The sequence below is a fragment of the Pseudopipra pipra genome, chromosome 1 (genome assembly GCF_036250125.1).
Source record: "Pseudopipra pipra isolate bDixPip1 chromosome 1, bDixPip1.hap1, whole genome shotgun sequence".
In the NCBI taxonomy this organism is placed as follows: domain Eukaryota; kingdom Metazoa; phylum Chordata; class Aves; order Passeriformes; family Pipridae; genus Pseudopipra; species Pseudopipra pipra.
The window spans coordinates 60870478-60884857 of NC_087549.1; the positions used below are offsets into that span (position 1 = coordinate 60870478).

General features: G+C 41.2%; 2 protein-coding genes across 3 annotated transcripts; one reads left to right on the top strand and one right to left on the bottom strand.

The window, feature by feature from the left end:
* Positions 1 to 1084: 1084 nt before the first annotated feature.
* TDP2 (tyrosyl-DNA phosphodiesterase 2) lies at positions 1085 to 7558 on the bottom strand. The gene is made up of 7 exons (XM_064658467.1): positions 7343 to 7558; positions 7186 to 7268; positions 5021 to 5188; positions 3705 to 3796; positions 3142 to 3260; positions 2588 to 2758; positions 1085 to 1748 (listed from the first exon to the last, which is right to left on the bottom strand). The coding sequence occupies exons 1-7, from the start codon at positions 7556 to 7558 to the stop codon at positions 1467 to 1469; spliced, it is 1131 nt and encodes a 376-aa protein (XP_064514537.1). The 3' UTR covers positions 1085 to 1466.
* Positions 7559 to 7586: 28 nt separating this feature from the next.
* On the top strand, positions 7587 to 13779 carry ACOT13 (acyl-CoA thioesterase 13). Of its 2 annotated transcripts, none has more exons than XM_064658518.1 (3): positions 7587 to 7719; positions 10712 to 10896; positions 13081 to 13779. In XM_064658518.1, exons 1-3 carry the CDS (start codon positions 7639 to 7641, stop codon positions 13235 to 13237), a joined length of 423 nt encoding a protein of 140 aa, XP_064514588.1. In that variant the 5' UTR covers positions 7587 to 7638; the 3' UTR covers positions 13238 to 13779. The 2 variants fall into 2 exon arrangements, with proteins under 2 accessions (XP_064514588.1, XP_064514581.1); XM_064658511.1 differs by lacking the exon at positions 7587 to 7719 and adding an exon at positions 9428 to 9560.
* Positions 13780 to 14380: the final 601 nt, after the last annotated feature.

Sequence of the window (14380 nt, forward strand, 5' to 3'; positions counted from 1 at the left end):
TGCCCTCACAACGTGCTTTAACTTTTGATCTGCCCTGAATTGGTCAGGTAGCTGGAGCAGATGGTCCTTGTAGGTCCCTTCCATTCTACGAGAATGATTACACAGTTCCTAGAGTAAGAAATTCTGTAGCAGTGAATCTGATGAGAAATTGGTTTAAACATGTTTCAAAATGGCTTTTTGTATTTTCTGCAGTGTCACTGCCTCCCTCTTCCCAACACCCCCCTGTGAAGGGCTATTGGTCTTCCATACAGAGTGTCCTGGGAAGGTGTCCTGAGGTGTTTCTCATTGGTCCTCTGTTAACCACTTCCTTTGGCTGTTGACCCTTTACCTGATGGTTTTTTCTGTGACCCTGACTTGGGATTGGTTCCCCTTTGACCCTCCTAAAAGCTTTATAAACCCCTTCCCAACAATAAACTCTCTCTTGCCTCCTCTCCACGCCCGGTGTGCCGTCTCTGTGCCTGCCATGGAACCACGTGGGTGGGGGGAGGGGAGGGCACCTCTCCCCTCCAGGCTCAGGGCCTGAGAAACCCCTGTCGCTGGAGTTCCCTTTCCCCGTCCCCTCAAGACGTCGGAATGGTTCTTCAGATGGAGATGGAACTAGAACTGGGCTCCCCCATGTCGTGGGTGGGGAAAGGGATCCAGAACTAAATTCTGTTTGATCTTTTGCAAAGTCAGTGAGACCTTGGGCTGCTCAGGCTTTGCACAGCAGTTTACAAGAGCTTCTAGAAGAACATCGAAAGACAACACGTTTTAATCCGCAACTTATATCCACGTTAATAAACATAAAGGAAGGTATATACTATCCCAAGTGAACAACTTCCATGCAACTGCCTATAATCTTTTCTTGTCAAATAGAAGGCATATTGTTCTTAAATCTGTTCAATAGAAGTTTAATTCCTACTTAAGAAACCCTTATTCTGTGAGAATCTACTCATTCTTTCCTCGGCTGCCTTACTGTCTTGCCTGAAGGGGTATGTAAATTCAACACAAACTTCAGAAGTTAATAAAAAACACCCTACAAAAGACAAGGTTGTAAAGGATGATGGAAATGGTTACAAAATAAACACAGTAGGCACAATAAAAGTAGTTTTAAAATAAAAAAGCAGGTTTTATTATAAGATCATAATATGTGCCAAAATAAAAGTGCTTTTAAAACCACTGAGTATGTTTGTGAATTGTATTTACAGGTTTCTCCTCCCATTTTAAAACTAGAATTTGGTTTAGTATTTGCGGATATTCTTAAAAATAAATATTTAAAAATGTGATTCAAGAGCAGATGCAAACAATAAGGAAGAGGGAACCCTAGCCTGAAATTAAGCCATTCCTGCCAAAGCCATTCTGCCAAAGAGCAGAGCATATTTTGGGGCTGAAAATTTAAATACACCCTACTTAAACTGAGAAGGTAAAATTTTGTAAAAACAAGAATAAGTCATGTAAAAACTAACGATGCAAGCCTTTTTACATTTTTATAATATCACATCAAAATTACACAGAACACCCCAGTGATCACTAGGGAATCTGCCACAGTCTAGTTTTTCCAAGCCGATTAAGTCCATACTTCGAGGAATAATATTTCCCCCTTCCACTGCAGGACGAAAGTAAACACGGTCAAATCTCATCTTACACTTGTATGGTGCATTTAGGTTGGTATTGGAGTGGGTGTCCCAAGTATAGCGGCAGTGTTGTGGTTTACCCAAAAACTCCCAGATATCCGTAACATTTTTAGGTAAGTCACCAAGTTTAGCAACCTGAAGGTAGAAGAGGGGAAAAAAAAACACAAACCCACAACGTACTTTATTCGCAAGTTTCACCTTCAAAAATAGAACTGAGTTGTCACAGCATTGCTTTTTTCTGCAAAACATTAAGTTGTTAAGAACAAAGATCTTGGAGATGTTTCTAAACTGTGGTATTTCTCAGGATACTCTAAAGCCTGACCAATTCTTGTAGTACTGTCTAAATCCAAAACATGTTACAAAATAAATGTTCAGCTCTGAATTGTTGAGGTATAGGGGTCAACACTGTGTTCTCTGAACCAATGTCACTCCAATTCACTGCAACGGAATTTCATGACAGGGAGAGATGAAACTCTGATGTTCTAGTAATAACGCACAAATTTCACTTCTAGTATCAAAAGCCAAAAATTACCTCTAATTTTGAATGTCTTGATTATGGGGGATTAAAATCCCAAGATCTATTTCTCCAGAGCATCCTTTTCTTTCATTGGTTCTACAAGCTGAGAATCAGCAAGTTGGGCAACTAAAGATCAGGTTCTCAAAATGAGAAGATGTTTTTGAAGTCAAAACTTCATCAACTCTCCCTGCATCTGCTCAGATATAAATATTGTCAATAAAGCATTTCGTTATTGGGAAAGGGTCTCCATATAAATCACCTCAGCTATAACAGTGCCTCAGCATAGCAATGCTTACCTCTACTTAGCCACTCTTTCACTTTTTAAGAATAAGTGTTGAATATCTCTGTTCTGCTTAAGCAGTTAATTTCTCATAAGGACAATAGAAAAGCCAGAGAAGATTAGAAGATTTTGTCAGAATACCTTCTCTAAATAACATGGTTGTTTATTTCTATTTACCTCGCTGTCTCTGAGGTTTGTATCCCCTCCAAATATAACAGTGGTGGACTCAGACTCCTCCTGCATTCTGTTTAACACTATTTGCAGCTGCTTTGTACGTTCCTTAGAGTGATCTTTAGTGCTCTCCAGATGAGAGGTCATAAGGCAAAGTTCATTACCAGATATGCTCACCTATGTGTGAAACAAAGAGGCAATGTTACTATCCAAACCACGATAAGAAGTTCAAAGACAAAATCTAATCAACAAAGCAAATTACTGAATGACAGAGTTCTGGTTAATATTAGTTTCACATTGAAAAAAAGTGGCTTACAGGAGGATAACAGGCTTTTAGTTTTGTTTTCAGAGATTATGAGACTTGAAAATAAAGTACGGTAAGTAATTTTGATAAAAGATTTAAGTTTGCTAGTATCAAATGCAACTGGGTTTGTATGTTTGGAGAAGTAATTTTTCTGCTGTTTGAGACTGCCATAGAGAAAAAGCCACTCCAGCATTTCCCGGAATTTTTTGTTTGGAAGGCAGAAATACAGCTGTTTAGTACATACAGACTCACTCACATGCACAACCAAAAGGTTCCTCTTCATGGCAGTTGTTGGAAAAGGTATTATTTCATGTTTCAGTAGCTTCACTCTGGATTTCTTTAACATTATGACAGTGAAATACTCATCTATGTTACCTAAAGAGAACCAGGGAAAGGAATGTTCGAGGATATCTTATGCTGTATCATAAATAAGTTAACGTTCTGAAAGAGACCTTATTATCACAACTTGTGAGAATCAACATTAATTTGTACAAAGTCACTAGTGAAATGTTGCATAATAGTGGTCTGAATTTTTCAGATTTTTTAAATGTAAATTTTTATGAAATTAGTTATCTACGGTACTTTTCGGCTACACTGCTACCAGTCTTTCAAAATGCAGAAAAAAATATAAAGGAAACCACCAGGCAAGCAAACTTTACACATGGATAATTTGCATCAAGCTATATGCTGGTATGAAAACACAGAAAATAATTTAAGTACTTCCTTCTTCACTGCATTCTTTATATTCCCACAAATCATTGGAGGGTTTGGCAAGGGAGACGGAATAAAACCAAACTTCATTTTCTGTTTTTTTCTTACCTGGAATAATAGTGTAACTGCCTGCTTTCATCTGTAGAAGACAGAGATGTGGTGGGATGACCTCTTGTAAAAACACAACGTCTGGATTGTATCTGAAATCAGCAAGGCAAGATTTTCAATTTAACTACTAAAAGGTAGTACTGCTACACTCTGAGGCCAAATAGAACAGGGTCAGGGATTTCAGGTGCCCCTTGCCCTCATTTTCCTAGATATTGTAAGAATCTATTCTTTAAATAAAGAAAAAAAATATTTCCATCATATTTAGCAGCATGTAGACACATCACCATTATATACCATGACTTTGCAAACGTTTACACAGGTTTCATATACTATATACATGAGGAATTCAACTTAAGCTGCTGCAAAGCAGCTCTGGGACATGTTCTCCATAAGACTGCAACCCCCACCTTACTCCCTTATAACAGATCCCCTCGGATAACCTTCAGTTCATTTTGTCCCAGTCTCAATGATGACAAGCTCTTTTATTTCTTAGAGCTGTACAATCAGTAACAGTTCACATGGGGCAGCAGTCCTGAAAATGCTGATTTAGACATGACTTTACAGCTGTCCCTATTTTTGCTACGCTGCTGAATAGCCCTGCTCTAAGCAGGTGAAGGATAAACCTAAGGCCTTATTTACAGAAGAAAAATACTGTCACCCCAGGTTAACTAAATCAATTTTCACTTGATTTAGCTAAGGAATTTCTGCTGTTTTGAGAGGAAATTACCACATGTTTAAATAATTTAATTTACATTGATAAGTTACTGTACTAAGATAAATCAATGAGCTTTTAAATTGCTCATAAATGTATTCAAGGAAGGCTTTCATTGATAGAACTATAAAAGATAATCACAGATTCTATGGCTTTTATCTTGCATATTTACTTTTTTGATAGACATTGCCTAGCAAGAGAAAAAATTTCACTACAAAAATCTTTGTTGTTTCAAACAGTTTGCTCCCGTGTGAAGTTGTTCATACTACTGGAATGTGACAAGAAAGTCTCTCGCAGTTTTACTCTTCTTATGCACAGGATGCAAGTATGAAGTATGTTCCTGATGTGTGACTTCAACTTGAACAATATTGTTCATCAACAGATTTTTAAAGTAGCTATCGCAGAACACTTGACCTTTGGGATCTACATACCTCTTCCAGTCAGTATACGAACTTTCAGCTACTTAGGGTTTATGAAGTGATTGTACTGCACATCTAACATTAAGATAATTTGGGCAGGAAGATTTGTAAATACCTAAGTCAAGAAACTTTTTTTTTCCTTTAAATCCAGGTACATGACAATACAAAGATGAAGCTATACTTACAATGCCAGGTACGTACAGACCCCTCTAGCTCGTTCTTTCACATTTCCTAGATCCAGCCCATCGATGTTCCAGGTTATCAGTGAGAATTTACTGTCATCTTCTTTTTGCTCTGGGTCTGCACCATTGACACCGGCATTACTAGTAGTTGCATCTGCTGTGAGGTCAATACTAAAGAGAGAGTTTACTTGTTTGTCAACATGCATAATACTGTTCTTTCTGCCGTTACCTCTATTGATCTCAACATAATTTAAAAGCACAGTAACTAAAACAGAGACTCCAGTCATACAGAGCTGTAGTACAGAGGTGAAGTAAGTGGTTCCTCCTCCTCCTTACAGACACAAAATAACATTTACCATTCTGATTTAAGTTACTCAGATGACAATCAGTGTAACCCAAAGCACCTGAGTAGTTCAACTCTTTCCTCCTGCTCCCACTCTTTCCCAATATCCTTCAGGAACAGGCTGCTCCCCAGTGGACTCCCCACAGGGTCGCAAGTCCTGCCAGCAAACCTGCTTCAGCATGGGCTCCTCTCTCCATGGGTGCACAGGTGCTGCCAGGAGCCTGCTCCAGCACAGGCTTCCACTGGGGTCACAGCCTCCTTCAGGCATCCACCTGCTCCAGCGTAGGGTCCTTCCAGGGCTCCAGGTGGATCTCTGCTCCACCGTGATCCTCCATGGGCTGCAGACGCACAGCTGCATCATCATGGTCTTCACCACAGGCTGCAGGGGAATCTCTGCTCCAATGCCTGGAGCACCTCCTGTCCCTCTTTCTTCACTGAACAGTCTGCAGCGCTGTTTCTCTCACATATACTCAGTTCTCTCTTCTGCTGAAATTACTGCTGTGCAGCAGCTTTTTAACCTTCTTAAATACATTATCCCAGAGGCACTACTACCATCACTGATGGGCTTGGGCTTGTTCCATGGCAGATCCATCTTGGAGCTAGCTGGCATTGGCTCTGTCAGATGTAGGGGAAGCTTCAGGTACCTTCTCATAGAAGCCACTTCTGTAGCCCCACATAATCAAAACCTTGCCATGCAAACCCAGTACAGAATAACCACACTGATGTTGTAGTTGTTGCTAGCTAGCACTTTCCCCAAAACTTGCTCTGCCAGTGAGCAAGTGCATAAGAAGCTGGGAGAAAACATGGCCAAGACAGCTAACCTAAACTGGCCAAAGAGATATTCCATTCCACAGAGCATCATGTTCAGTGTATGAACTGGTGGGAATTGGCCAGGAGGGGACAACTGCTGCTTGGAGATGGGCTGGGTATCAGTCAGTGGGTGGCTGAGCAACTGTATTTTGCCTCACTTGTCTTTCTTGGGTTTTATTTCTCTCTCTCTCTTTTGGTTGTCTCCCTTTTCATTACTATTAATATTATATTATTTATTTTATTTCAACCATAAAACTGTTTTTATCGCAACATACAGGTTTTACCTTTTTTTTTTTCCAATTCTCCTTCCCACCCCACTGAGGGTGTCCAAGCAAATGGGTGCATGCCACTTAGTTGGCATGTGGGGTTAAACCATGACAGGTAGAGATGTGTAAAAATTCAGTTCCACTTGCAGTTTGATATCTTTTGTATGGCCTGGTGATGTGCTGTGAGACTGTGTATGTAAGACACAGATCTTACATCTTAACTTCCACAGGTACATTTAACAAGGTGTGCATGCACATGCCGATTTTATTTAAAATATAAAGATCCATACATCTAGTATATATATGCATTGTTTCCACGTACACAAATGTGTGTGTGTACGTACAGTAAACTCTGCATGTGTATTGCTGCACAAGGCAATGAGAAGAAAATGAGCCTGTCCCTTCTCCAAACGCTCGCAATCCCCGAGCCCAGCGGAAGGTGGTTGAAGCATCCACAGAGAGAAAGTGCAGCCCCCAAGACTGGCAGCCTCTCAAGGCGAGAGAAACGTCGGGAAACGACGAGAACAGTGCAGAAAAGGCACAGAACTACCTGTCTCGGCACATGTCAGCCAAGGTGCGATGCCATGCTCGCCGGGCTAGGACTCGACCCGGGGATGGCCCTCCCCAGGTGAGGGGATCCCAGCGCCTTCCCGCGGAGGGGAACCTGCCTCCACCCGGGGAGGCACCGCTGGCCCCACCTCGGCCCCATCTTCTCCTGCCACATCCCCCCTTGCCCCGATCTCACCTACCAGGTGCCGGAGCCCGCGGAGGCCGCCCCGCCTGCCGCCCCCTCCGTCTCCAGCGGCGATTCGAAGTAGGCGTTCAGCGCCCTCTGAAACACAGGGGCCGGTGGCAGCGAGGGGCCGCCGCCGGGCAGCCCCGCGGCCCCGCCGCCCCCGGCCGTACCTCCATGTGCCAGTCGCTGCCGGCCAAGAAGCTGCGCGCCACCGCCACGTCGCTGCTGGTGATGGCGGCGAACTCGGAGCACAGCACCTTCCTCCGTTTGGCGACGTGCAGCGCCTCCTCATCCTCACCCTCCTCCCGCGCCGCCGGCGGTGGGTCCCGGGCTGCCTGGACCAGCTCCTCCCGCCGCCCCTCTGCCGCCGCCGCCGTCTCCTCCATGTTGGAAGGCGGCGGGAAGCACCGCCCGCCGGCCTTGCCGTTCCGGGGCGCGGGCGGGCAGCGATCGGCCGGGCGGCAACATGGGGTCCACGGTGGAAACCCTGAGGGAGGCCATGAAGTTCATGCTGGAGTCGCAGGGCTTCGACCGGGTGCTCCGCAAGGTACGGGCACTCGGGAGGCAGGGAGCGCGTCCCGCAGGGCTGCTCGTTTAAACGCCGCTCTCTCCTCTCCCGGAATGTCGGGCTGGATTGGGATGGGGGGGTGGGCACGGCACTAGCCCGGTGTTGCAGGCCCGGCGGTGTTTTCCCCGGATTCGAGGCCTCGGAAGGGGGCGTGTGCCGTGGTGGTAACACGGGATAGAAAACACAATTGTTCTTCAGTAACTCTCGTTAGATACTCCAGCTGCCTTTCAGCAGCTCTCTGAAGGTGAGGACTGTGCTGAATAACCTTCAGGAGTCATTCAGTAGCTGGTATTCTTCTTCCAGGAGTGTGAAATTATGAAATAAATGATTTCTGTGTTTAAAAAGGGAGCTCATTATGACATCTCACACCTAACCCTGAAGTCAGGCTGAAAACACAAGCACCTCAGTGCTCTCTGAGTTTCTACACAAGGCCCTACAGTAATACCTTCTGGTATAAAGAAATGTATTTGACTGGTACTGCTGTAATGACTTACTCCTCCTTAGACACAATTACGTGTATTATATGTACATTAATTGTACATCATATGTATTACATGTACATTATGCTCAAAAAGGTTGAAGTTACTGTGTTGTCTTAAACTGTGTAGTGTGTGGTAGCGTAGCTGCTGTGTACGGCAGTCCTGTGAAGCAGTTTCAGTGTTTTCATTAAATTTTGCAATGCTACAATTCTCCCTTGAATTTCTATTTATTTGTGCAACTGTGACATGGAGTGATGCTGTAAATATATCTAAGAAAACCAACCATGTAAAAATTCATATGATTTGCCTTGTAGAGGAGCAAATGTAATGATGGAAACAGTGCTTTTGTTGACAGCTCCATGATCTGATACATCCAGTAGAAACCAACTATTTGCAAAGCAATTCTTACTGTCATGTATCTCCAAGACATGTTGGGAAGTATGAAGTTTAAAAAAATGTATAAAGCTTTATGTTTAAGAAGCTCATTTATTTATAAAGAGTCCAGTTAGTTTTTAGTCACCTCTTCCTGTGATATCTTTACTGTCCTTTACCTTAAAATTATATGAAGTGGAGAGCAAATGCAGCATTTCAGCTCATAAAGGACAGTGAGCCTTGGGAGACAGGCTTCCTTCCTTGCTCTGGAATACTTTTAGACTTCTCCTGGAATCTTCTAGAATTACGCTGACACTAACCTGATCATACTACAGTTGTGTTTGAATTGAAAGTATCAAAGTACTATCAAAGTACAGTTGTGTTTGAATTGAAAGTAGCTGCTGTTTTTCTGGGAGGTACCTGAAGTCTTTCTTACCATAACTAAATGGGCCAAGATTTTTCCTGTCCTGGAGAAGACAGGTTTTAGTCTGAAACTGGTTCAGCTCCAGCATTAGACTTAGTTTCTGGTTTAACTCCAGTGTGGTATCTACCTAGGGCTCAGAACTGTGAATTTTAAAGCCCTTTTTGCAAAGTAGTGCATGGCAATAGTGGCTGGAAGCTGAAGCAGTATGCTGGTTCCTAAGGCAGACGAGTGGGAGGACAAGCACAGGAGGGCTGTGAGAACTACAGACCAGCAGTTATAGCTGTGTAGGTCCTGGAAGCACTCAAGTACTGAACTATTTTTGTCAATGACAGCAGGCACCTAGTGCCAGATCAGAGCAATGGCAAATGGAACTGGATGCTTTCCTTGCCTCACAGGTGGATTGGAGCACCACTCCCTGACAGAAGTGGAAGCCATCTGCTCCCAGTGTCAAGCATCAGTGAAGTCCTCATTAGGAATTCTGTCAGAATGACAGTGAGTGCAGCACAGCATGCCTGGTGTAGGACTTGGGATTTTCACTGATCAAGGTGCTATTTCTGTATTAGAACATTGCCTCAGTGATTTCCCCTCTGTTTAATCCCAGCTTTTTCCATTCGTAGACAGACTGTGTACTACATCATTGATGATGTATCATTTCTCTGCAAAATTTGAATAAACTTTGGCTTATCAGAAAGGGACACTGGCTGACACTGAGCTCTTATGCTGCATTATAAATAAGGAATAATGAAACTGGAGACATTTCAATCTCAATACCTTTTAAAAGAGATTTAGATCAACTCAGCTGATAACAGTATGGAAATATGGAAGTTTAAGAAAAGGCTTTTAAAAAAAATTAAAATTAATAGGAATTATAATAAATATGTCCCCATTTCACTTTTAATAGTCTAAAGTTGTAGGAATAAATATATATGCTGAACTTAGCCCAGTTTTTCATCTGCTTTCAGACTTTGAAGATAGTGCTACTAACTGAGGAAACTTGAATTGAGACTTTAAAATGCTGAATTGCAGTAACTTCTTGGTCTCAAAATTCTAGCTTCATGTATTGGTTTCAGGGGAAAGCATGGTACCACAGATGTACTGTAATTCTGTATTTAACACCTATGAGGTGGAATAAAACTGTATATGCAAATAATGATGCTGTAACACTGTGATACAGTCTTGGATACTTCTATGCAAGAGTATGAATTTCAGATCAGAGAGGCCAATCTGATTAGTATTTCCAGTGCTCATTTCAAAATACTGATTCTGAGATTGCTCTAATATAATGATTAATGAATTACTGGTGGTCTTGTTCCTATTTTGTGAGCCAACAAATACAGCTTCACAACTGTGGTACAGAGATAGAGCAGTTTTGTGTTCCCTCTAATCTGGCCTTTCACTCAGATTAAAGCTAAAGGAAAACTTAAGAAGAATGTTGCCTCCTAAGGATTCCTGACAGCATAGAAAGTATTGAAGTTTTATTAAGCTGTGTGCACTAGAAATACACATTTTTCTAAGGCAGTAGTCTTCTGCTCAAAATTTATGGAAATACCTAATGTGACAGTTGAATTACTGTATTTTTTATCTTTTGTCTCATGAGTCCAGAATTAAACAAGATCTACTTTCATTTGGATTCAGGGCAATATTGGGTGTTGGTACTATGATCAGTAAGCTTTTTATTCCTTTTTTGGTCATACAGATGAAACTTGTTTCTGCAACTCCTGGAAATATTGTTTGTGAAATGAAAGTAGAGGAGGAACATACGAACAGATATGGCACATTACATGGAGGTTTGACAGCCACACTCGTGGATGTGGTGTCAACAGCAGCGTTGCTGTACACGGAAAGAGCAGCACCTGGAGTCAGTGTGGACATGAACATCTCGTAGGTATCATTCACCATGTTTACTAAAACATACTAACTTTTCTTCCCATATTGACTCCACTGTACCTCATTTCTGTACGGTGGCACCCACCTGAAACCGGTTTCTTTGGTTTCAGAAGTCCTGTTTTGATAAATAAAGGGGAGGCAGATGTGTATTTGGAGACACTGGCATTTGGTTGCAAATTTTGAGTTGGACTTTTTTAAGCTTTTATTACACGTGTTTCAGAGACAGTGTCCATTCATTCATAGAATGTAAAGGTATGTTGATATGTTGTCAATTGTAGTCTTAAGAAATTGGTTCAGCTTCAGACTTTGCTGACTTTACATTAATGTCTCCTCAAAAACCAAGATCTAGGGTAAGCAGCTTTCTATAAACCCTCTTTTAGTATTAGTCCATAAAATGTTAAACCAGAAAAAATATTAAAACAGGAAACAGTTCAGCTCTGTTGTGTGCTCATACAGAGGGTAAATTACAGATTGAATCAGAATTTATCAGTGGAGGAAGATTCCTTTGTTCTATGTCATTTCAAGTTCTATGTCATTTCAAGGTAGTTTTATACTGAGAACAGTTCTTCCTGTAATGCAGATTTAAAGCACAGTGTCTTTAAAAATAGTTGTTCTGAAACTTTCTTTGATCATGCTATTATAGCTTGTCAGCTTCGCTTCATTACTTTTAATGAAGATATTATGACTGATTGGAACTAAAGTAATCCTACTTGGAATAACTAGAGCATTAAAAATCTTAGAAAAGTAACCTCTCTTCAAAACTGTCTTTAAAAAAAAAAAAAGCCTTTAAATTGTGTGGGGAGTGATCTGTATCTTTACAAGGTTCCCTGCTTTCTCCCCCAGCACCTTCTGATTTTTCCACTGGCAGATGGGACTGAAGCATCTATTTAAGCTTTATACTACCACTGTGATGACTAGGATCTTACTGGAAATTAAAACCTGAAATTTCCCTACGATTATGGGCTTTTCCCTGTATCTGACATCTGAATTATTTACACTATCAAGTATGCCCACCCAATTACATAAGGGATAAAATCTTAGGAAGGTGCTGTCTTTTGGAGGTGATTCAAAATCACCTTTAGGCAACGTTACATGAAGCAGTATTAATAGCTTTGTTTAATCTGGACTACTGCTTTCATTGAACAAGTAATATTGGATATTGAACATTGCTATAAGACAACTTTTTTCCTTTTTGGGAAAGGAGCTTTTAAAAAAGTTGTCATGAGATAGCTATTTTAGTAATGGAAAGAACAGAGAGAAACAGAGAAACATTTTTTTTTTGTAACCACAAGAGGATCAGCAGCAGCCTCTGGGAAAGAGACAAGGCTGAAACTCTGCCCTTGTCAACTAACAGACCTTGTGTTACATCAGCATTAGGCATGACTGACATACTTGTGACATGGTGTCATGTATAGAAATGGACTGGTTGATGGAATTTATCTCAGTAAGATTTATATCCAGCAATTCTACATTCTGCTCTGTAGTTCTAACATTTGAATATTGTTCCTTTACCTCAGGTCATGATTGGAGATTGGATCATGTTCCTCCTAATCCTTTCCAGGCTTTTTGTGGAGGAATTTCTTCCTATTCTCTGAAGTGTGTTTCAAAAGCACATGTAAATAAAACATGTGCTCATGTAAATAAAAACAAAGCGTTATCTAATGAATGGAAACAGCATTTGAGGGCTGCCCAGATTTCCATGACTTCCCTCTAACTGGGGTATGGGAAGCAGTTAACCTATGCTTAGGTTCCATACAGAAATGACCTTCTGGAGCTTTTGTAAACAATGACATTTTGCAGCTGAACCAGCCAGACTAGTTCAGAAAGGCTGTAGGCAGCCAGCAGTGGTTGGAATAGGACTTGGCACTTAACTCTTAACTGAGGTCTTGGATACTGATTGTTTCAGTTCCAAAATGGACTTTTCCTCAGAACCAAGCCAATGCGTTTCTTTCTAGCCTCCATTTTTTCAGAGAACTCTTATACTTACTTCCACTGGCAGTACTTAGAGGAGCTCAAATACTTTAAGAAGTGGGGATTTGCAAGCAGGCAGTTAGAGACACGTGTCTTTATTGCCCACTTTTCCTAATTCCCTTCATGATAATCTAAAATGCAGGAATATTCTTGGATTTGTCCTCTATACAGCCTCTTTTAATAGTTCATTTTTTTATTTCCTTCAAGATACACTTCTGCTGCTAAGATTGGAGAAGAGATATTGATTACAGCTCAGATTTTGAAGCAAGGAAGAAGTCTCGCGTTTGCCACCGTGGATTTAACAAATAAGGCAACAGGAAAGTTAATTGCACAAGGCAGACACACAAAGTTCCTAGAACATTAATATAAGAAAGTAATGTAAATAATAATGTTGGACTTCAGAATGCCATACAGAATTATTTTCTCACTTAAATAAGATACCTGCACAAAGTTGTGTTATTCTGTAGAAAGTGAATTTGTCTCACTTCCATCATGAACAAATCTTTTGCCACCAGAATTGCCACAAGGCTAAAACTAGTGCCTATTTTGGGACGAACAACAGAGTGTGATAGCATAGGGATGCATCTGGCTTTTTTTTTGGTCAAGGTAGCAGAAGGGAAGAGCCTTTGGAACAGCCATATGGTTTACCAGCATGACAGAGTTTTAAGAGATCCGTTCTCTTTACCTGTGGTGTCATGTGACAAAGCAACCCTGTCTTCTGGCCTGTCACAGTCACACACAAACACAACCATATATGCTTATAAACTGTACTTGTTCTGTAAGATGATAGTACAGAGTTCTTATAGTGCAAAACTGGTTTAAAAGTGTAAAGCAGGCTAATGCAAAATGTTAATTTACTGATGCTGTAACAAATTCAAAAGTATTCAATAAAGCTTCCTGAAACTACCTTTTTAAAGATTATTTCATGGGTGGGTAACCTCTTTGCACTGAGTAAAAGTTTGCCAACACGATGTGCTTGAGAGGATGTAGTGGAACCTTTGTACACAAACTCACCTCAGATGTCATCATCTCCCTCTGATTCCTGAATGTGAAAATGCAGTTATATCATATGGGTTTTTCACCTCTACCTACCTGAAGTTCTGATTATATTTGTTTAAAACTCATCAGCTGCACGTTAGAGATGTATCAAAATAAATCTGGTGACCTTTGATCAGGCTGAGGCTGTAGGTTGTCTGACTCGGGTTGAATGTGGTAGTTAAGCTGCTGTTCATAGCTGAAGACTGGGCTCCCCGTGCACTGTTCTGGACAGCCTTAGCTGCTTTCTTCTAACTGGTGACAAACTATAGATGGCCAGGCTATCAAACTGCAATAAAGACAGCAATGCTACATATGCAGGGCACATTTTTCTTCCCTAGCGGGAGATTTGAAAAAGCTAATCTACACTAGTAAAGAGCACATGTTGTGGAATTTGACTCATTGTCTTTAGTCATTTGACTTCTTTGATGAAATGTGCAGTTGGGTTTTTTTTCTGTGGGTTCCTCAACCT